This window comes from Diadema antillarum, unplaced genomic scaffold (assembly GCF_040938485.1).
Source record: "Diadema antillarum isolate AM-2024a unplaced genomic scaffold, OU_Dant_1.0 seq00001165_RagTag, whole genome shotgun sequence".
Lineage (NCBI taxonomy): Eukaryota > Metazoa > Echinodermata > Echinoidea > Diadematoida > Diadematidae > Diadema > Diadema antillarum.
In genome coordinates this window covers 336986-362500 of record NW_027271972.1, presented here as the reverse complement: position 1 = coordinate 362500, position 25515 = coordinate 336986, and the positions used below count along the sequence as shown (strand labels likewise).

The 25515-nt window shown below is 40.0% G+C and overlaps 1 protein-coding gene across 1 annotated transcript in view; it reads right to left on the bottom strand.

Moving 5' to 3' along the window:
* Window positions 1–16985, bottom strand: part of LOC139744372 (guanylate cyclase soluble subunit beta-1-like) — a 49636-nt gene extending 32651 nt beyond the window's left edge. Inside the window, exon 1 of the mRNA XM_071654813.1 lies at window positions 16807–16985. Within this exon, the coding sequence (XP_071510914.1) occupies window positions 16807–16809 (3 nt within the window). The 5' untranslated portion in view covers window positions 16810–16985. The remainder of the gene's footprint in view (window positions 1–16806) is intronic.
* Window positions 16986–25515: the final 8530 nt, after the last annotated feature.

Sequence of the window (25515 nt, the reverse complement as noted above, 5' to 3'; positions counted from 1 at the left end):
GAGATATCTCAGGGTTAATGTTCTATCAACGACCCGGGGGGGGGGGGGGTAGCTACCTTCGAGGATAAGCTTCGTCGTGTGAACGCGCGTCGTAGTTAGGGGGCTAGAGCTTATCCTCCAAGATAGCTATCCTTGAGGTTACGAGTGCACCGTCTGAACGTAACTACATTCCTGCCATCATCATCGTCACCATTTTCCTCATTGTCGTCAATGTTTTACTATGAATTCATTTTTCACTCGCATCTTTGTAACAAACGCAACTGTGTTGTTTCAACTAAGATGCAAATGAGCATACGCACCCCCTCGAATATGAGATATTCTCGTTGAACATTAAATGGGTAATTTGATTGCACTGGTTAGGCAGTCAATCGTTGCTTCGGTAGAATTCGTTGAAGCTACATTTCTGATGTGATGAATCGCATCTGTATATCCCTGATGCCTATGCGTGACGAGCTGTAATTTGCAATGGTCCATAGCATTGATTCCATTTCTTTGGGGAAAAGACTTGCATAATACATGTATTACATTCAATACTTTCAGTCGTTCGTTGCGCATCTTCTGAAGGATTATGTCAAACGACAAATCTGAATTACTTCAGACTGGAACAAAAAAAGGGAAAAAATCACAGCCAAGGAAAATTTTTTTCCTAAGCCGAATATACACGGTGTGTCAATGTTTGAACTACATCATTTTCATTTTGACAGAACGTGCGGATGTTCTCGCGTCTGTTGTTTGTGCGTGCCCGTGTGGGACCGTGTGTTGCATTGCTATTCATCTGAGTGACGTAAGGGGCGAATGGAACGGCCTATTCGCGGCGGGCAGGCAAGGGAGTGGGTGCTAGCGATGGGTTTGCTCGGGTGGTAAGGATGTGTCATTTGTCCAAATTCTTGAAACATTGAGGCATGTAATAATGCGCAACCTAGAATTGGTTCCTCTCCAGCCGGTATAAACAAACATTTTGATATTATTTAGATGCAACTGCTGTGGATCATCATCATCATCAACTGCCGAATGGGAAATGAAGATAACATTGCCGATATTTTATGGAGTTTTGATAGTATATAGATGCTTGAGGACACTGAAAACATATCTGGGTTCTACTGCGTTCACAATCACCACAATATAGTTATATACCACACAATGTATTAGCATTTGAAAAGCGCAAACGATCTTTATAAGGAGCAATTGGTAAGTTCCATACAGTAAGTAATAAAATGTTGTAAAACATTTTGACGTGGATAAAATGGGAGAATATTTTTGGACAGCGAACTGACCTTTGCTCAAAACGAGTCAAAATGTCCATATAGATTTCCACGTTGCCATTTGACTTGCGTTTATCTGCGGATGCACGTTAACAAGGTTACGTACGTACATGCCTCGAACGTACTCCAGTGTTTTCAGATATAGAACTGATTGTCGTGCGAGCGATGAAAAAAACATCAACCAAACATTGCAGCAATGCGAACTCACAATTGGTATTGTCATGCGGAATCGTCGAAACAATATCGTCCAATATCGAGCCATGTTGCTCCTGTAAATACTTTACATTGCCTGAGTCTCCCGCGTCAACTTTACGACAAAATGAATCTAACTAGGCGTATTGGGCAAATAGGCAATGTATGAATACGGCATACTCCCACCGGGGGAAATTGTCGATGTTGTATATTGGCATTTTCTAGAAAGCAGATGTAAAGTGAGAAGAGAGAGAGGGGGTGGGGGTGGGGAGGGGTAGGAAGGCAGAGAGGGAGAGAGAGAGAGTGTGTGTGTGTGTGTGGGAATATTTTGAGAGGGAGAGAGAGGTAAGTCAGGTTGACTGGCGCATTCTTTCCAATTCTGTTGACTCGAGAAGGCCTGATGTCCTAATAGGAGACATCTTGATCTGGAAGGGAAAGATGCGCCAATGAGGGGGAAAGCACGTGCTGGAACCATCAAGGCCAATTAACTTACCCACGCTTCGCTCAAGTCATTGATTGAGATATATATCATATCGTGCGCATTAAACTCTCGCTGCATGCTAAACCTATAGCACTGATGGGGAAGGGAGAGAGAGAGAGGAGGCAAGGGTGGGGGTGGGGTGGGCAAGAAGGAATCATCTCTAAGATTAGTCCACCCCTCTTTACCTGTCCACTGCCATGCTTTATCGCAGTAACCATGGTAACGGCGAAGATGATTGCAATCCTCGCCTTCGCCATCATTACTGGGACATTTCATTTTTTAATTAACATTATGATGATCACTGGAATTCTTATCATTATGATAGCTAACCACTGCACCATTCAATTTGAAATAGAATTGGGTAGAACAATGAAAAGGTTGGTACTGATGAATGTATGAATATATATATACATATATATATATATATATATATATATATATATATATATATATATACAGATAGATAGATGGATAGATAGATAGATAGATAGATAGATAGATAGATGTAGATAGATATCGTGCGACACCTATTGTCTTCATTGTCGCAATTATATCATCCTTCCCAAGATGATAAAAGCGTTTGGTAAAAATAGCATCATATTACACATAATTCAATTTGCCTGTATCTCTCTCTAAATAGATGTATATATTACCGTTATATGCCACATCTCTCTCCTGCTATTAATCTCCTCCTATACTCCTACTCCTTCTGAAAATGCATTATTAATGCAATACGGATCGTTGAATGAAGAATGAATAATTGATTAAAGCGGCTGGTGAATAACAGAAGCTTTTCCCCCCTCACCATTAATTCAATAATTGCTTCTCCCTCGTAGAAGTGGAAATCAATGAATGACAGAGCCAGACCGATTTTCAATTTGAAAATGTCGAAAACCATTAGATGTTTGCGGCAATATTATCCCGCAGCGTCTACTCGATGTCCCCATTATTATTACAAGGAAGATGAAAAGGGGAAAAAGATTATATTTTGTATGCACGATATGTGTGCTCGTATGTGCAACTATTAATTGGTAATTTGCGAGAATGTGATAATCTTGCCACGATTTCGAATTTCTTCTGTGGCAGAGAATATAATAATATTCAGGTTTTCACTCGTATTTGGACATGGGTAGAATTTTCTGAGGCGATCCCCAAATGCAATGTTCAAGGCGCCTTGTTTGAATAGGCGATCCAGGATGCCCGCGCCAAATTGGAGGAGTGAGCGCCGGAGTTTGCTTAGTCCCACTGCAGAGCATTACAGTTTGCTGACTTTGTGTATTTATATACACACACCAACAATAACAGTTGTTTCTACAGGAACACATTACAGGAAGTAAGCTATAGGATGGCATCAAAGCTAGGTCAAATGCATGATGCAGTCCCACTTGACGAAATCGAGACATTATTTCCACGGACTATTTGAACATTCTTCCTCAACTTCCTTAAAAGCAAAAAACCAAAAAGCCATAAAAACAAAACTTAACCCTGGGTTATGACTCTCTCGTGTTAGACGTAACAATCAAACGAGTAAATTGTTATGTCAAAGCTTATCAAGCATTTCTGTCCTAAAATTGTTGTAATGAATATAAGAAAATGATATGTAGTGATTGTATATAATAATAGTATATGCATTGTTATGTCATGTATACACCCTAGCAATCTAACCTGTTCCACAAACTGATCAATGACCGAACAAGTTCAAACATTTAGTGGTTTAATAATCTAAAATGAGTTATGTCATGCACACGTCCATGGCATGCAGGAAAAAAGATATTTTGTTAGAGATGATGATGAGATGATGATGATGATTATGATGATGAAGTTGATAATGATGCTGATATGTTCATTAAGATGATACTACCACTGATGGTTAGAATGATATCTATCTATCTATATATATCTATATATATATATATATACTCTCTAAAAAAATCGAGTGAAAATATTCACTCTTAAAGGAGTGAATTAAAAAAAAGTGAATTTAGAGTGAAATTGGAGTGAATTGTGAGTGAAAATGTTCATTTTCACTCGTTTTAGAGTGACGTCAGGGAGCACTGCAAAATCTTCGAGTGATCCTTGAGGTCACTCCAAAATGAGTGAAAATGAACATTTTCACTCGAAATTCACTCCAATTTCTCTCTAAATTCACTCTTTTTTTAATTCACTCCTTTAAGAGTGAATATTTTCACTCGATTGTTTTTAGAGAGTATATATATATATATATATATATATATATATATATAATATATATATACATATACATATATATATATTATACATAAAGAATGAGAAAACAAAGCATGTTGAGAAAGATGATGTATGAACAATACTACAGGCATTTCAAATTAATTTCGATGTTCGCTTGTACCCTTATTCGTGACATATAAGGAAGATAATTGCACATTGTCCTAGTTGAAGATTTTGTCCCGAGGAGATATATATGTCGCAATCGTGATGGATGGGACGACATGATGGAGCGTCACTGACATCTGCAAAGATGAGCCCCTTTCAAATTCAAACGATCATCCACGGAATTCGGCTTCTCAACCAGCTCTTCACATTATTTACCGCGCCCTCCAAGCCCCGAGCGTTGCACCCCGAAATTGCACCCTTGACATTGCCTTACCCCACCGTACGGCTCCGATCATAATTGGATTCGATCACTCTCTCCTTGAAGTCAGCGGAGTAAATGGTAAAAGGTCAGGAAAACCTGGAATAAGGAGGGCACCCACAACACGCACACACACACACACACACACACACACAATAAGATAATTGTTTGAGGGAGAGAGAGAGAAGAACATAATCTTTTATTCAATTTTGGTCTTGCATTATATAGAGTCGCAGGACAATTCCAGTATAATAATGTTCTGCCTTTATCATATGGATGTCTTCCAAGACCCATTTGCAACTTCACAATGCGCTCATGTGACGTGCACCTTGCTTATTGATATAGCTGCCCAAAGGGTGGAGCGCGCCACGGCAGCTTGGTGAGCTGTCACTTGCTTTTAGCACTTCTGTGCGGAGAACCTCCCGGCTGGTAGATGATGCCGTGCCATGAACGAAGAAGGATCGCATCTCATTACTCCCTCAACTTGCCAGAACCAATTTGGTGCAAGATCGGGAGAGAGAAAGAGAGACAGACAGATATAGATAAAGGGATAAGTTACATAGATAGGCATACACACAGACAGATAAATAGATAGGCATGAAAGATAGATAGACAGAGAGATAGATTGATATATGTAGAGAAATATGGACAGAGCGATAAATGTATAGATGCATTGATTGATTGATTGATTGATTGATAAAGATAGAGAGTACATGCATGTAGATAGATAGACAGATAGAGATAAATAAATGAAGAGTTTGTTCGCAAAAACAGATAAGTCCATTTTTGAAGATCTTGAAGTACGGTCTCTGTCATAAAGTACAAAGTAATACCTTTTAAATGATATATTGGTCACTACATATAAAGGTAAATTTTTGAAGTTATGGTCAAAAGAAGCAAAAATGTTCTTATTATTATCTTTATTTTTCTTGACCTTTGATCGCAAATATCTCCATTTGGCAAATATGGACGTATCGGTTTTTGCAAACAAACTCTTCAAATATATAGATAGATAAATAAATAAATGAATAAATAAATAGAAAGATAGATGGATAGATAGATAGGTTGATAGATTTTGGTTAGATAAATATCTTGATCAAAGTGATAATAATGATAATAAAGATTATGATTGTATCATGCAATGCTTTAGCCGTTCATTGAACTGTCAAACGTACAGAGTTTCTTGTACCCAGATTATTCCACAACTATATTTAGGCAGCCAAGAAAAGCCTTCAATCTACTGTCCATGCGAGATTTAGGGACAGCAAGTTTATTGGGTGTTCAGACATTGAGCGAGAGGCATTTTATAGACTCTCCTGCATGTACAGCGCTCATACAAATGAGAAAGATAGAAGGGGTAGATAAAAGGAGAGATAAAGAGAAAAATGCACTGATGAGTAGAAAGATAGAGACAGACAGAGACAGGGAAAAACATAACAGAGATAGAGATAGATATATAGGTAGACAGATAGATAAATTGATAGATAGGTCGGTAGGTAGATAGATAGGTAGGTAGATAGATAGATAGATAGATAGATAGATAGATAGACAGATAGATAGATAGATTGATAGATAGATAGATTATAGATAGATAGATGGGTAGGTAGGTAGGTAGATAGATAGATGGATAGATAGAGAGACAGACAGACACACACAGAGAGATAGACAGAGACACAGAGAGAGAGAGAGAGAGAGAGAGAGAGAGAGAGAGAGAGAGGGAGAGAGAGAACGCCCCTTAGACGTCTATGAAAGAGCTTGTCATCTATTCATAACAGGCTTACAGTGCCTCGGCAAAATGAAAACTGACCAAGCGTCAGTCGTGACGACAATGCATTAATTCTGACCTAGATCTACTTGCATACCCTGCTGCGAACAATGCGATGCATAATGCACAATTGGTCCGGCTTGATGGGCAAATGGGATGAAGGTATTTTCGCAGCTTAGCTACATTTACCAATTTCGTGCGTAAATTGCGAAGATTGAAAATAAAGGTGAAGAAAAATACACGTACACTGGTTTTCCAGCTTGGATAATTGTTCCAGCGCCATCTATCGGTTGCGAGTAGCCAACATGCACGTATCTATACGAAGTCCATCTATCAGCACCAGTGGGATTGGTAGCGCAGTGACGAAGGTATAGTTTTCAACCCTGGTATCCTACTCTTGTTGTTCGGAGAGAGGTCGTGTCTTCACGCGGTAGTCGTATTTCCCCAGAAAATGCCAACTCGTCGGCGAATTCTCGCGCGCTCTCTTAAAACCTTACCGCGGCAAACTCAATGCACGCGTTTCACACTCAAAAAGTCACGGGGTTACGAGCAGCTCTTCACCGAGAGCCTTCCTTTCCTACCATAATACTTGGCCAAGCTTTTGCCTTTTTTTTCCTTCTCTCTCTCATAGTTCTTCAGCCACCGTCTCCTACCCACTGTCACTATACTCCGAGTATGAATATACGGAGAGAGCCATGTGAGAGGGAAAAGAAACGCATGATACGAAGAGATGAGTCAGCCAAAACGAGAGTAACATACGCAGAAAAAAAAATGTTTTGTAGCTTATCTAACGTAGATCTTGAACAACTGGCATGACGTTCACGATGGCATTATAAATGTTGCTCCCTCTCTCATTCTCTCTCTATCACCTTATCTCTCTATCTACATACGCACGCATAATATTTTGTTTTTCGTACTCTAAAATTGCAAAATACATATCACATGCAAACATGCATATCAGTGTACACACACGCACAAGATGATGCACACACACGTATACGTGTGCGTGCATGTAAATATACACACACGCACTAAAAAAAACCGTTGATGCATGCGCATACACATAAACATGTGAGCATATAAATATACATACATTTTGTTTTGCATGAAAAACATTATCAACACAAGGTTGATTGCTCTACGCACATAGTCAAATGTTCACGTGCTGAATTAACACACATAAAAAAACTTGCAAGGTTAGGAATCTATGTGTATATTATCAAAAGAAAGATATGTTGTTCTAAATAGGCCTTAATCTAACATCTCATTTCTGTTCAAATTAATTTGGACAAAATACAGCGGACCGTTTGTACATTGTATACAGTAAATTTTGTGTAAATATTGTGAATAATTCACATTTCGTATAAAACGTCACACGCAGAACCCTGTTTAATTTCGTCGGGTTCATTATCTATTGTCTGCTGACATTGTTTCAAAGGGCATTTTCACTTCCGACTATTATACAATCATTTTCGCTTGCAAGTCCTACAGATACAAATTTTGATTTCAATATGCACCACTTATACATTTGCGCTTTACCGCTATCAATCTTTGGTTGCGGTGATGTCTTTGGCAGGGCCGCGTCATGGGAATATCATCATACAAAATGCGTCAATTAGAGGCTAAATTCTGCCCGAAAAGCTGGCTATTACAGCAGTAAATCAGATTGCAGATTTGAGTCGTTTGCCCGACAACTAATTTCGTTTCCGATCCTCGGCTGATTAAGCATTCAATGCCGTGTATACAAGGGGAAGCAACGAAGATCGCTGGGAAGTAGTTTGTGTGTGTCTATCACAATGCAGTGACGCAGTTGTTCATCCTGTTGTCGTGTACACTCCATAGAACGATATGATGTATACCACTGTGTATATGTTTATACACACACATTCAAATAATACACACACACACAAACAGACACACACACAAACAGACACACACACAAACACTCTTACACACGCATTCAAAAGGGTAGGCCTATACACAGTCATGATTTCACACTGAAACACACATTATTATGTGCAGATCCACGCACAAATTGCCATGCCTTTCTATGTGCATCGATAATTACATTGAGAACATGTTTTCAGAGAATGCGAAAACCAATTTCAACGAAATCTAGTTGCTTCATATACCGGATTGCTCCCGGACCGTTAAGCCCCCAAGCCATAAACTTGACTGCTGTAAACAAGTACGAACCATAACATCTTAATATATCGTGTCGAGGAGATGGTGAATTCAATTGCCTCCTTTTCATAATGATTCACTTCACGAAAGAATTTCTGGGAATCTTTAAAGGCAAGATGTATAGCGTCTTGGAAATTGTATTCGTCACTTAATGTGGTACTGTCATACCCCCTCCCCGCAACTCTACACACTTCTTTACTTTTTCATTCAGATCGTGCAGGCATATTGAAAGCGTGAGGAACTTCATTTTCTTTTATATTCCACTGAGCAAAATGTGACATGGTTCGAGACCAGTCGTACTAAGGATGACAATGATAACAATATGACTTTGATAACTCGTTTAGGTTGTGTTTTCTTACGGAAAAAACGGATAGGTTTACCAAATTCAAGCAAGACTTATGTAACAAACAACGTTAATATTAGAAAAAGGAAAAAAAAAGATAGAACAGATGGGATTTGAATTCAACCATAAACCATGTATACAAAGACGCATTTTGTGGTCTTACATGCCAATTTATAATACAAATACACCAGCCCGCTCAATTAATTGATATAATTTATTTTTCATCTTATGATAAGGTTGCCTTAAAATTGTTTATTCATTACTCCTATCATTTAGAGTAAATCAAACACTTAGAATAAATATCATGAAATAATATATCCTCCTCTCTTTTTTATCTTTGGTACAAACAGCAGTAGTGCAAACGGTCAAATGACACTGCAATGAAAAGGGGAAATTTCACCGCCTTGATCGTGTGTTACAGGAGACTTGTATGGGCATTCTATACAATATCGTTTCACTTCAGGTAGAACAGAAATCGATAGCGACATGCACAGATTTGTGGGATCTGTTGTGGTCCTCTGGGAGATGAACTAATACTCTGAAAATCCCAAAATATAATACACTGAACACGGATGATGACAAAGGAGGCTCACACATTTCAGTAAAGTAGTAATGTAATTCCACTATAGTACCACTTGGTCAATAAGTTCACCTGTGTAGAATTTGTGTTGGCTTGTTTGGTTCATTTCTGCTTTTTCAAATGACACATAACAAAAGAATACATAATATATTCATTTTGAGCATAACAATAGTCGATGAATAGTTAAGGCTTAGCATACTATACTACAATGTATAATTCAAACGGAGATCGTAAAGATAACAATTGTAAATTAGCTACATAATGATTGAATATTCATTCAAAATATGTTATGTCATTATAACAGCCAAAATTTAGAAGAAAATGGAGAAGGGGGGGGGGGGACTTGATCAAATGGATTTGGGAATTACTGTATTTGTAGCAATTGTCAGAAAAAGAAAAGAAATAGACCGCAATCATAAGCAGCTGCTTGACATAGATCGAGGCCTCGGGGTAAAAAGTTTGACTTATAGAACTATGAGGGAGGTGTCTACAAAATGAAGTTTTTGATCAACTACAAAGTATCGTTATAATTGTTTGATAAAGAGAGGGAGAAAAGATATTACATTTTTCTTATTTGTTTTAAAGGAGCAAGCGTAGGAAGTTCGAATATAGGTTAAAATATGCGTACTTATAGTTATGCGTGCTTTCTTCTTTTGTTCTGCTTCCTTGAGCACCTTAAAGCTCCTATGTCATCATCCTTTGTTCATTGTGATTCGTTGAGAATTTTGAGAACATTCTTACTCCACAACCCAATTTCTATAAATTCTTAAACTCTGTACCCAGGAAATAAACAATGTATAGATAAGCAAAGTCCAAAGTCTTGAAATCATCTGGAGGTCTGCTTTAAAGAGACGTTCAACTCCGGCCAATTGGGTCACATTCTCATATATACAAATTCGCTAGTAGACAAGGTGACGGAGTCCTTCACAAATCTTCACTAAATTTCTTGTGTCGAAATACGCAGGTTGAATTAAGAAAGAAAAAAAAATAGATACACCGCATCAAATTATTCGACGGTTGATTAAAATTATGATATATCTTATCACGATGAATGGTGATATATTGTTGTGATATTGACGATATGAGCATTTATTTGTTTTCTAACAATTTCATTGCACTAACCAATGTGAGGGTTTGACGTGGTGATGATTATGTTTTGATTCCAGTTTCTCACCTTATCTGATTCCTGCGAATTTGATAGCCTTTCGCAGTTCTATTGACAGTTTGTTGGTTGTTTTTTTTTCCGAATGAAAGTCAAGTTGAACTCGGAACGGGGCTTCCCTTTAAGCTTCTTTCACGTACACAGGGGCTTGTCTGCATTTGCCAGTCATGGGATTGCTAAAATCTCGCAGGGGCTGTTCGTAATGCGGGTGTTTATTCAACGTGATTAATTGCTTTGAAACGGACGAGCACCGTTTGATTTCAATCACGTATCATCCTTCATCGAGTGGGCGCAATATCGCTCAGACCAAGCGCGCGCACCAACTGAAGCCTTGTTGCCGATGTGTGTTTATATATCGGTATTACGTTTCAGTTGTCTTAGGGCAATTATTCTATCCAGTAGCACGCATATGTAGAATGCGTGTGGGTGTGTATGTCTGTATGTGCGTTGTTGTTGTTTTTTCGTCAGATGACGATTGCAGGTTGCTGCGGCTGCTGGGTGAATGACATGAATTGCTTGAGAGAAATACGGTATTATATTGTGCAGATGAGAGCATAAAGCAAATGGCGGTGGACTAATTAACATTACAGAGGATCATCTTTAATTCTGACAAATATATTAACATGTTTTGAGACAAATCCCATTCCGACCTAATTCCATCGTCAACAATAGGGAAAAAATGGCAATAACGACACGACATATATGCAGATCTAGGAATGTAATTTGTACGCAAATTGCGTCGTGGATGGAGTAAGAATCAGCGAGGGATCACGAGTGAGCACACCGATGCACTCCCGGTGTTCGTTTTGATAACTTTGACCCACCCAGCGGGGGACATCTTCATTCACTAGCCGCACAAACAGGGAAGGCAGGGAACACCGGGCGAAATAACGAGGTGCAGCGGTCAGAAAGCATAATAAGAAATATGCGTGCACACGCGTGTCCAATCAAACATAACTCGCTTTAATCATGCAAAATATGATGTAGGCAAGCCCGCTTTTCTGCCTCGTAAAAAGAAACAGAGCAATATAGTGGGTCGAACTTTCAATAAGAAATTTGCTTGAAAATACCATCCCAGGTCACATATTAGCTGACGGCACGGATCTGCTCCTTAAGATAAAAGGAAGTGAAGAACAGAAGACAAAAAAAAAAGTGAGATGGGGGCTGTGATCTCTGAACACGTTTAGGGAATTTTTGTGGCTACTCTATTCCCCAATCCAATCATGATAATGTGCAAAAACTATAGACATGCATATTATGTCTGTGCAGGTAGATATATCCGTATACTTCTTAGATATACATTCAATAATGATTATATATAATAGGTTTTAATCTCTTTCGACCTCTGTGTAGGCCTTAGCTTTGTATTTATTTATTAATCCTCATTATCCTACCCGTTGACAAGGAGTTCCAATGTATAGCGCCATCATATTCATTATTATAATACAACTACACCAAATATTAGTAAGTGTCACTCCAATCACAGTAATCTTCACCTGCGTCAGAGGTATGCCGTTAATGCGCGGAGACGATCCCGTTTTAGACGTGACTGGCACTAAGCACGAGTCAAAATCGAAAATAATATTCACTCTCCCTGCCTCGATGATGAATGTGCGGATGATCGTATACACTTCATGAATTTCTTGCATTTGCATAGTGATTGTCATCCAAGTTTGACAGGGTGTGATGCCGCACAAATCCCTCCCAGATCCTGTATCTGATTTTCCTTGTATAAGAGATTTCCTTCGAATATTGTGCTGCGAATCAGAGGGGTTCCAACTGGGAAAAAAAAAATGGAAAAGAAAATGGAGGCTTACTCCGAAGAAGTTAGGTTTAGCTCGTGGAATCAAAATGGGGCAGAAGACTAGGATTACAGGATAAGAACAATGCACTATAACGAGGGGTGCATGGGCGGATGAATCATGAATGTCAGGTGATTGGATGTCATTTTAGAAAAAAAAAATGCAGAGATGGAATCATGGAAAGAACAAAAAAGATAACATCGAAAGTGACATGAATTCATGTCGCGATGTCGACAACATAAATTACACAAATTCCAATGAATGACTCCCACTCTTAGTTGACTAGGAATCATTGTCAATTGCATATGAAATCGATGGAAATTATGAAAATATATTAACGAATGAACTACTGGGGGAAAAAGAACCGACAATGAGGAAGAGAATCCTTTATCTAATAAGATTTACAGCTATATAGATTTAAATTGAGGGGACGTTTAAATAAAACAACCAGTACCTCTTGCCGTAAGAATGGTAAGTGTATCTAGATCAAGAGGTTAAAATGGAATCATGGACTGTAGCTGGTTAGGTGGGCGTAGCCGGAATTAACTTGCGATGGTGATTAGATTATAGTGCATGATTTTGGTTTGATACAGTGCTTTTGGCCAGGAACTCTCAGAACATGCATCAAAGTAATGTTCAGGCTAACGTCAGCTCAACGCCATCTGTTTTAAAAATACTAGCTTCAAGGACTGCAGTAAGCATGAATGCATCAAAGCTTAGCACTGTTTGCATATATTTTCACACTACAAAAGAATATCATACAGACGTTGCAAAGATAGATTAGGGGAGTACTTAGGGCGGCAATGTGACTTTGGTAGGGTTGTTAATCAAACCATAATAACATTTTTATAGTTGCTAAGCGAGCTTTTCTGTGAAAGCCTTCTTTGGTTTTACTTCGACGTGTATTCACGTCGCACTAAACTCGACAGAGAAAGTGTGTACAGACTTATGCTCCTGAAATCAGATGTGCGACAGATAGACACGGAGAATCGAAAGGAAGGGTATAATGCCAGCGCGGGGTAAATGAATTTAGCTTGGTAATTTGTCGACAAAAGCCGCCCAGCGGTGCGACGCCAGTTAGTACACCATTCCTCGTGACATTTCGGTGGTGAGACACGAGGGGAAAAAAAAATCCCTAAAAATGCGGTTAATAAAAAACACCAACAGCAAAGAATACAGTGCTTAGATACCAATTATTCTACAGTCAATGATATTGGCCTCATTTAATGATGATGTTAATGTGCCCAGTACTGAATTTTCGAAGAGTAGAAGCAGTGATAAGGCATAAGCTGTCCATCATTCGTTCTTACACATGAAATGAATATTTGAAGAATAGAATTCTCCCCCCCCCCCCCCCTTCTCCATCCCGGGCATCGTCTTACGCAGACAATTTCTCTCTTTTTTTCTCCCATCTTCCTTTACTACCCTGCAGGTGTGCTGCGATGCGGTAGTACCCAGGACAGATCGATAATACATCAAAGTTTACAGGAGGGACTAGTGCCCAGAGGTGTCCCCCGGCTGCAAGCAACCCCTCATTAACATCCGGTCCCCGGGGGAAAACCATCCCGGCAGAACCCACCCACCCCTACTGGTGTGACCCAATTAGCTACTGCATTGATCTAGCGCTCTTTAACTTCTTGCTCCCTGAATGCGTCCGCAAACCTGGGTTAGGGCTTTGCTCAAACTATCTCGCGTTTGAAATCACCTTTGTGCGCAGACACGTTCGCGATCATGTTGGTAAATACATCTCACTAGAAACGGTGACAGCACTGTTTGGTACATAAATTCCGGCCCCGCGCTAGAGCGTAATTGCTCGGAAATTCCTCAAACAGCTAGATGTAGCAATCCCGAGGATTGCCGAGGGGGAAAAGAAGACGGAAGGCAATAGGAAAACAGGTATCTGAGAGGACTAGTTTGTGAGCAAGAGGAAATCCCCGCAGGTACTGAAAGAAAATACTCTAATGAAGCGGGCTCTTTCCACTCGAGTGCTTCATATAAAGCGGACATAAATCCCTCTGTTACAAGGCATGATTATTTCCGTTTTGACATTTTCATGATAGCTGTTTAGTATATACGGGAAGAACAATATCTCACATCGGAGTATGTGTTTATCATTTTGCCTGTCCCTGAGGAGAATTAGGCCACATAATGGGTGCATGCAGACATTCTGTCTTAAACTTACTCTACAGTGAAAATGCACTACAAGGACAGGAGACGTGAGATGTTGTTGTTGTTTTTTTACACTGCAAAGCTACTTGACAGTTGAATGAACAACAAAACAAAATAGGCAGAAAGGTATACTACAACAGAAATGAAAACAAGTCACCAAATGCCACAGTGTTATGGCATCGTTCAAGTTTTTTGATGGAGATAGATCCAAGCAGCTATCCTCTGATTTATATTTGCAGTCAATTGTCACTGACGGTTTACTGTTAACAGCGCTTGTTGATTGTCTCCTTATTTTTTTCTGCCTGTCTGTGGTTGTACGCCATTTGTCTTCATTATATTTCAGATTACTTATCACGTGACCAAATTACGTTGTAACACGACCAGGAGTGCTTGGATGACAAGTGGGCGTATTTGAAGGTTGCCGCAGCGTTTGACCCTTGTGTGAATCAATCACACTCAGCAGCAAGGATCGTCCCCAAGGCTGCCTGGCGAACTCCTGATGATACACACTAACACCTAATGAATGCACACAAACAAAAACGTGTAAAGCACAAAGAACACGTCTACATGTGAACGGACCTAATGTCACATAAACACACACACACACACACACACATACACACACATTGATAGGAGATACTCTTTGCGCACTACTCTACTCGTATGTTATACCAACATCACATAAATATTGTCGGTAGGTATTGTGGTTTCACGCGATATGAGGATGGCACAATGAGCTGAAAGGATGCAGCTAGTCACGGGGGTATTCACATCCACCTCACGCCCTTCCGCCTAGCTGCACCAGGCTCACTACCAGCCAAAGTAGCACGCACATCGTCACCCGCGTCTAACGCGAAGACAAAAATAATGTCTGTGTGTGTGATTTCTTGCTTGTGTTAGCGTGTGTGTGTGTGTGCGTACATTGTATACCATGTTTGTCTGTCTTTCTGTCTGTTGGCAGAGAGTTGGCAATGTCAGAAAAGAATGATGGGTGGCGTTATTTCACCGACACGCGACGAACGTAAATCAGGCAGGCATCCGCGAAACTGAAGAAAAGAAAACTTCGATCATGCTGCGGTCGTGCAGAGGCAGCACGACGCCTCGCTCGATACATTTTCTTCTTATATCACTTTCTTAACTGCCCGTTACAACGCTGCTTTCTCATTAAATATGCCGTATTCTATGAAAAATGGAATCCCTACATTGTCTCCAGCACTTCGTTAGGTAATTTTGCACCCTGTCCTGCGGCCGCCGACCGACGTGAGAGGTAGCGAGTCATCAGGCAAACGAAATGACGGATGGCTTTAGTAAGTAAGGGAGGTGGTGTTCTGTGCTCCTATTATATCATAATCCTCCGCCGTAATTGAATTTAATTCATTTGTGCATGGACAGGACAAGCTATATAATTATATCGTACCTCGTACCTGCCATCTCTCTCTCACTATATCTTCCTCTCTCTATATGTTTCTCTCACTCTCTTTATATTTTCTCTCTCCTTTTATCCTCATCCTGTCTTTTCTTTTCAATGCCGTGCCATGGGAGGGGATGAGGCTACGTCTCCGCCACTCTTCCGCCAGGCTCTGACTGTCTGCCTCTGCTTCTAGCGCCTCATTCCCTGCGCAACCGGATTAAGCAACTACTTGCCGCATTTTTTGGAGACACGCTCACTATGCACGCAAAGCTCAAAAACCTCCCAAGCTCTGGCTAGAATGCTTTACAAATAATTGCGGTATCTCTAGCATAGTTTGCGACAAGGTGATACAGATGTGTTTGCACGCTTCTGCTAGATCGATCACTTCTTTTTTCTTCCTGTTCTACCTTTCCAGTTCTTGAACTCACGCTTGTTTGCAGTTAAAAGTGTACTCGCGTGCAATTTCTGCTCCTCCTCGCTCGGTAAAAGGACTTTAAAATTTACCGATGGTTCGGAGCACTATACGGCTTGACTCACGATATCACGAAATGGTAATTCCTTGTTTTTCCGAACACAGCAATTCTGTCGGAGTTTGTACTCCATGAAATACTTGCCATTCCGCCATTAAAAATTATTGTGACAAATACACGGATGTAACAAAATTTTCACTTTTAACTCATAGCTAAACCAAATGTTTTTCAAAATGGTTTTCCGTTGTAACACATTAAAGAATCCAAACTATTTTACTGGCGCTGTTTGAACCAAAAGCTTGATGCATATCGGGATATACATAAAAGCACATAAATATAATCACTGAATATCGAATCAGCGAAAACGTACTTACCATTATACACCTCTTCTCCCTGTTCCTTCTTCAGTCAAATCTAAGTGTAAACAACAAATGATTGAGACATTCAAGCCACTCTCTTCCAATGAAGAAGGGGAAGACAAATCTCCGAAGAAAAAGATTTCGCTCCTCGGCCGAGAGACGAATCTTCACCCAAAAAAGCGTGTTACGCTCTTCTCCTGTGGCGTCGGCGGCGTGTGTGCATTTCAGTGCAGAAAGTGGCCCAGCAGCCGATCGCTTGATCGTCAAATGCGAGTTCGAGAGCCAGCGCGGAGAAAAGTCAGGAAACAGATGACCTGGTAGCTCATCAACGTTGAGGGCTCCCTTCAGGGAGACCGTTAGGAAGCCCCACTTTCGACGCCTATTCGTTCACACAGTATAGTTCTGATCGGCGCCGGGTGTGTCAACGGTGTGCGTGTATGCTTGCAGCAGCATTTTCCCCGCATACTACCTTTCCTTTGCGTTTTTTGGGGATGCGCTGTCCAATACGCCAGCAGCCTTTGAGAAGATGGCGGGAGGAGCTACCCAGCAAGATAAGTCACCTTCTCGCTTGTCGTGTTGTTGTTGTTTTTGTTGTTGCTGTTGTCACACCATGGCCGGTGTCTCTGCAGAGAGCGCACTCGGGGATCAGATGGACGACGACAAATTGTGGCATCACACTCTCTCGAATGTCAGACACAACACGCCCATCTTCTTTCTTTTTTTTTCGCAGAGAGATGTTTTCGTCTACTATTATAGTCAGCATTATTTCATCTTCTAGTCAGTCATCAGCGCTTATCCCATTTACTTTTCCTCTTTTTTTGCGCTTAATGATAGCAATGGTTTTTCTGTTTGCACCGACAAGACAAAAGGTTGTTACTTCAATACTGGCAGCTGAAAAAGATGTTTACGACACATGCAAACACACACACACACACACATACATTCTCTCTCTCTCTCTCTCTCTCTCTCTCTGTATATATATATATATATACATGTTCCAATTTGACTGTTTTCTTTAGAAAGGCTTGCGAATTCAAACAATACAAGTCATTGAGAGGAAAAAATGAATTCGGCTTTTTTCATTCTACACCCTCAAGTTGACTCGGTGAGTATATATACATGCAACATTCCGCCCCGATGAGTTCTGGTGTGTGTGTGTGTCGGGCCACATGCACCATAATTTGATAAAAATTTAATTTTCTTTTCGAATTTGATATTTCCTGGATGATTGGATTTCACTTTGCTGCAACAAATCAAAACCGCCGACCCCGAAAAAGGAGGACAGCCCATATAAACATGAAAATAAAAATTATAGAGAATGCGAGCGCTATTCCTATGCAAATGCACTCGAACAGGTACGCATTTTATATAAACAAACCCACACTATATCCACTCACCTACAGGCACGCACACACATACACACAGTTACGCACAATCGCATGCTCACATAATATACAGTCATGCACTTGCTCACAAACAGAACCCAAATATATGTACACACACAACCTTAATACAGGGAAAAGGCAGGGAAATACTGACACTTTAAAAAAAATGTATTCTTGTACCTTTACACAACAGAGTCCATGTAACAGGGCAACAACAACAAAATGATAATAACAACAACAACAATGACAAAAATAACAATTACCACCTACAACAGCAACCATGCATAGGGATTCTTTAACAAGGGTACCGTCTGTGTTGGAGAGAGATGAAAACTTTATTGAAAGAAAAGGGAAGCCAGAATACTGTAGAAATAGAAGAGAATTTATATTATTCATTGGGGAGGGGTTGCATGCTATTGTTTTTATTTTTTGGTTTTATTGTACTTTGAATGTCGCTTATGTATCTCGTATGCTTAAGATGAAAAATTGATAGTTTCTTTTTACATTTTTTAATCAGTCGAAAATCTTTATCACAAAAAGCATACATGTACATCAGTATACACAAGTATTTCAAAATGTTTAGCTATGTGGAAATATGACTGATGCTTTAAAAGAATAATCAAGATTGTTGTCTATGTATAGCTTGAGAAAACGACTTGCATTGAGACGCCATTATGCATGTAGATAGCGAATCCATTAATTCATTTTGTGTTTGTGTCATACAAGATGCTCCTATAGTTATCTTTGCTTTATCATATACTTCATAAACCAAGTCTACTCAGCTGCGACTTACGGATATCATCTCCCCCTCTTATCCCCCCATCCCAAAATGACTTCAATTTAACTCTGTCACGATCACTGCAATCCAGTGTACACCCAAAGTTAATAGAATTGTATGTTGATGAGCCCGCTGGGGTTAACTGTATGGATAGAGTAAATTTGTGATGCGCTCCATGAGCGTTGTATTGCTGACCATAACTATTTATGCCCATATTTCATCATGAAAACTTGAAGGAAAACCTCTGAATTAGGCATAATAATCCGGGGGAAGTAGAGCTTGAAATGAAAAAAACAACATCAAACAAAAACAAGATAAAAAACAGTGAAAAAAATACCCTTGCTTCGCAGTGATTAGTTTGACGCAAGGAATCCATTTTCGGATAATTGGCCAGCGTGATAACGACGTGCATTATAGCAGCTGTAAGCATGATGATATTGTGCGGAATCTCAAAATAGACCGGAGGAAGAGTCGTATTAAACCTAAGGGAACACACACGCATGACCCTGATGGAAACTGGTCAGACTATAGCCTGACGAGGAAACTGCGGAGGTTGAAAAATCGTCTTTTTTATATATTGTAAGGTGAAGAAATTTTCAACACTATTAAGTAAATATCATGTATCTTGGCTTCAAAACTTATCGGGTGATGTACTATGTTTTGGTATATTTGGAATATTTATATTGCTTTTCTTAGCATATTGTTTCTACACTTAAATTCTATGCTGACAATGAAAATGGGTAAATGAGATGAATAAAATGAAATGTAATCCATGTGTAATTAGGAACTATAGGTTTGCGAAGGAGGCAAGGTTTTGTGTCTGTGTGTGAGTGTGTGTGTGTGTGTGTGTCTGACGTAAACTGACTTCAATGAGTGTAGACAAACACTTACAACATAAAACCACTGTTACTCTTTATTTTTGTGCCAGAATATCAGGCCATCAGACTTCCTCACTTCGATTTTTTCAGTCATTCCCAATTTCACTCCATCTGTGGAATAAGGTGAACGAAACCAAAATATTCCAGACTACCTCATTCACCAACTGTATAGTTGGGGAATGCCTTGATTCACAGTTTCCTTTGACGCGTACGCTTAAGACCCTAAGCGAAATCCATTAGTGAGGAAGTCGGATAATATACGACAGCCAATTAAGAGAAGAGTTAAAGGCAACTCTCAAACTTTTAACAATTCTCTCTTTTTATTCCGAGCTTGCTATTATGGAAAGCTTAATACGTGTATTAGCCGCATGTAAAAATTACGTATTTCTGTCCGGAGTGTCGCATGGGTACGATTGTTAAAAAAAGAGGAAATTACACCCAGAGGAACCTGTTCATCATCATGACTGATGACGGGATAGCTGTCGGATAAAGAAATCCTGAGAAGTTGGTGAAAACACATCCTTGTCACCTTGATACGTCCAATCCTCGGGGAAGAAACTGTCCCCAGATGCCATTCAAAGTGACAATATCATCATTATTCAAGAATGAGTGAAAGAATACGCTACCAATTCAGTTCCGGTCAATGACCTGAACGAGTGACAAAATGAACGCGAAGGTATTATACGGACCTCTAAACCGGCGTATCCGGATTATGATTGGCCGATTGCTCAGATTGTCACTCGCTTCTTTGTCCAATCAGTGCACAATCACGGCTTGAACTAACACATCGGACCCCCACGCCGCAAATTGTAACGAGGGGCCGGGGCCTAGAAAAGCTGCTGTGACATTCGAGCTTTCGCGATCAATGCAGCCAGATGATGTCAGATCGATCCGACTGAAGATGATTAAGTTTGGTGAAAATGTTACAGAAATGGCAGAGTGCCATGCGTATACACATGGGTTCTCTCGCGGGAAAAGACAATGTTTTTGAAGCGAAATTGACCTGACCTATTTCCTATGTCGGTAGTTTGTATTCTCTGAGCCGTGTATGATACTGGTTTCAAATGATGAAATCTTTAAAACAAAATAAACTCTCGTGTTTTTTTAACGGTAAACCTGAACTGATTTTCTTCCCTATTTACAATGTGTAGGTGATTGTATGAATAAGAATATCTATTACGATTTTACCTGGACCCATGATCTGTCTTCTATCTGTATGTAAGTGTGTGGTGTGTATGTCTGTTGCTTGTGTCTGTCATGATCCCCATGGTATCTTACGGAAGGGTGAATGTTCTTAAAACTTGTTATAAAAGTGTTACACTTGCCCCCTTCTTTTAACAGCGTTCGGCCTCCTCCTCCTCCTCCTCCGTCTTCTCCTTCTCCTCCTCCTCCTCCAACTCCAACTCCTCCTCCTCTTCCTCCTCCTCTTCACAAGCGCCCCACCCCAAGATTGCCTCCTAAATACTTGGAATTGTTTCCTCACCGCCCTTGCAGTCTGTCGATTGAAGTTTCGTCTTTTAATTTGGATCCGAACGCACATCCCCGTGGAGGCTCAGCAAGAAAAGTTTAGATCTTGAGGCTGTGATTCCTCGTGAATGCCAATTCGGCTGATTAGATTTTGTCCATCTTTTGAGCAGGAAAGACCGGTGCTGGTCATGGATGGGAAACTCACCTACAGCAAAATAAACCAACGAGCTTCTGCGGATCTTTCTTTTCTTCAATGAAAACAAACCACTTCAGAAAGTGGAAAAATAAAACAAATGCAACAAATGAAAGATGAGAAGAGAAAATAAGAAAGAGAGACAGACAGAGAGAGAGAAAAAAATATGTTTCATGATGGGACATTTCTTCAAAATATTCCAGTTCTCGTGATGCGCATCTCGGCGCCACCGAATTTGCTGCCTAGGAGGTGACATGCGTTAAATTTTTAGTGTTTATCTTTTGAATACTGAGCAGACGTTATTCAATTTTCCTGAGACCAAAGTTTATCAAAAATGTACCCTAACGTTATCAACATGATACGGTTCCATGGTATGTAATTCATGATTTAGATTGTTTATTTCCCATTCCGGGGTTGGACGTATAAGCATCCATGGTCTGTATATATATTTACTCTCATGCTTTACTGTTATCATAACAGCGTTGTCACTATAAACGTAAAAGGACCTGAAGTTTATTGAAACAGGTACTCTTTCCATGCTTCCCTTACGTAAGATGTAGAAGATCACAGAGAGTCTCATTTTCTCGCCACCCTGTCCCCGAAATCTCATTCCTCCCTCCTTCGTCGCGTGAGGCCCTCGTGACCGAAGCTCTTCGCGGCCTGAATTGGATCTTGCCAGACGCTTCTGTCACCGAAATCTTATTTGGCCGTCTCAACCGGCACACTCGGAGATGGAGGAGTGTATAGTCACACCCCCACTTCCAGCCACCCAAACATATCTGACGAGAGGCGGCGGAGAGATTCGATCAAATTGGACCACAAGGGGGGAAGACAAGAGGTTTGGAGAGCTGATGAAAGTGAAATGAGAGTCTCCAGTTTGACACATCCACGTGGTGTATCTGCACTTCTTGTCATTCAAGTGTGTAAATATAAATGTATATAAAATAATGCATAAATAACTTTGGATGTAGAATGGATCGATGACAAGGAAAATGAGACATATCACTTCAAAAATGAGCACGTCAAAATCATCGCACCATGAAAGTGACATTTTAGCAGCACAGGTAGATAATTGCTCTCGATCTGCTAAGATGACTTTTTTTTTTCCTTTTCTGATATGGACATGATGGATATCTCCCTGTGTCTACGCTAGGCTCTGATAAACGATTACACATTTTTCTTAATAGACCTCATACATCTGAGACGTGTCCATCCCTGCCAGAGTTGATGTGGGGGGAATTCCCTCGTGATCGGTACTGATGCATGAGTCTGTCATACCTTGTAGGGACATCACTACGTCATGGAGACGACCCTTCGGCGCGCCGCTGCTCGACATTCACTGGCGACCACCACGCCACGCCAGGGCGCAGTGCCTAAACACCTGTCACTATGGGCGTGGTCAGAATACTTCATATAGCCCCTATACAATACGAAACATATCTATTCTCGAGTGAGCCTATAATGGAATTCATGAATCGCATATGCGCGAACGCACTCTCATACCATTTTCTCTTGTGTAAGGTGGAACAGACAGAATACACTATCGAATAAACCCATGCGCATTTTGAATGTTGATTTAAGGTCAAGAAAAATAAAGAGAATGATAAGAAAATTTTTGCTTCTTTTGACCATAACTTCAGTGTTATCTTATATGTAGCGCATGTGTACAAGACATAGTGTCTTTGTAGTGTGCAATTGTCAACCCATTCAGAATGTGCAGAGAAAATTGTGATTATTATTTTGCGGGTTTCAGAATTTACGCTAGCCAGAGGTAGTGCTAAATACACAAAAATTAATGCACTGCAAAACTTTCTATGTTGAAAGTAGTCGTCATCTCCTGTTGATTTTAACCCTTTCTGTGCCAGGTTTGAGTGTGTGTGTGCGTGTGTGTGTGTGTGTGTGTGTGTGTGTGTGTGTGTGTGTGTGTGTGTGTGTGCGTGTGTGTCATCACTGCATTTTCCCAGCTGAGAGGATTCAACATGTAAAGAATTGGGGATATGTCAATTTGGAATGATGTTTGACATTAGGGAGATTGGTGGAACACTACACAAGCATTAACGAGGTCACTTATAGAAGAGAGTGTCTTGTGGTTTTACCCACATCAGCATTTTCTGATATCCCCGGAAAAAGAAGCTCGGCTTGTGGTATCAATTCAGCTTCACGTGTATCTCATTTTTTGTTACACAATGCAGATTATCAGCATTACAACACATTACATTATTGCCTGGTGAGTCAGTATAATATAGGAAGGATGACATGAATATGGCATAAAAGTGTAGGATGATGTTCAAACATCACAAATTGATGCTCCACTTTGTCTACACATCTGCTTGAAACGCTGGTAATCATTCCGAACATTTCTCTCATACCCTGCTCCAACCGCCTCTTCTTTCATCGTGTAACATCATTCTGCAAGGAGATTCCCTTACCCCATTAGCTCAAAAATACTTTCCATTCGCAACGAGCCTCACGCGTTTGCAGCAGCGTTTTATTACATCCTACTTAGCTGATTGATCGATACATTATGCTTGCTTGAACCCTGCCAGATCATTCCTACCGCAAAAAGAAAATATACAGAACATACATAAAATTTGATGCACTTCACCCTCTCTACCTGTGAATTAAAATTGGCTTTACGCAAGAATGTCTGCCGCATTTTGTCCTAGCATGCTTTGCTAACGCATGACGATTAAATCTTTGCTACAACCAACTCGCAAGATCGAGTCCTGTGTCGCCCCTCCCTGCCCCTCCCCTCCCCACCCCTCTCCACCCCTCCTCCATCTCTCGATGGCCACTTTCCCCCCACTTTCTCCCGTCCTCCGCCATCCGTGAAACCAGGGTCGCCGGTGCGCGACAAACACGGACGTGAATCCTCATATCAAATGACGATGTTTTCATCACCTCCGGGCTACCAGACCCACTGAGGCGTGACGGTGACGTCATATCGACCGCCATTCTTTTCCTACTTTTCCCCAGGATCGATCACGGCTTACAACTGACTGACGGACCACAGTCAACCTCCTCAAGACGCGATATCTGTATGTCCTCTCATCGCCAGGGAAATTATAATTGTGATTGCAGTCTCCTCTTTTTTTTTACCCCTCGATTTAGGAGAATATGAAATGATTGCACTTTATCGTATGTTGCCAAAAAAGTGGACATTTAACAAGTATATGTATATATATATATGTGCACACATATAAAACATATGTACTAGTATATATTTACACATATATAACATATGTGTGTACATCCGATACATATATATTATCATTATTGTTATCGTTATTATTATCGTTATCATTATTATTATTATTATTATTATTATTATTATTATTATTATTATTATTATTTCTATTTCTATTTTCATTATTACTATTACTATTATTACTTATTCGGCATTTGCAAAACAATACAAGTGATAACAGAGCAACAAATAAAACAACCAAAACACAATAAAACAAAGTGTCAGGCTTTCCCCGTTGAGCTTCTCTAAGGTGCCGGGTTAGAAAAAAAGCAATCAAAATCACTATGACCCTTGGGCCTCTCCAACCAACTTAAGGAAGCACATCAGGGAGTAGTTGAACATAAAAGAAAGAAAAGAAATGATACAAATAATTTCAAATTGAGCGTGTACACCAGGTGGATTATTGTACATACAAACTAGAAATATCATTGTGTCGAATGGGTATACAAAAGATGTCGCAGGAGACCAGTTTTTTAGGAGCTTTGGACATTTCTGTCTTCGTAAGCTTTATTTGTATGGACAATCATATGGAGTACTAAAGAAATAGCCATGAACGGAGGAGTATGGGATAGAAATGTGGAATAATTGGATTGGACGTGATTTCAACAAAACAGTAGACGATGGGGGATGTATATATATATATATATATATATATATATATATATATATATATATATATATATATATATATATAGTGAAAGAAATTAGACTTGAGGTGGGCATTACTCTCGATCTTAATCAATCGAGCTTTTGGCCTGTCATCAGGCCTTCATCAG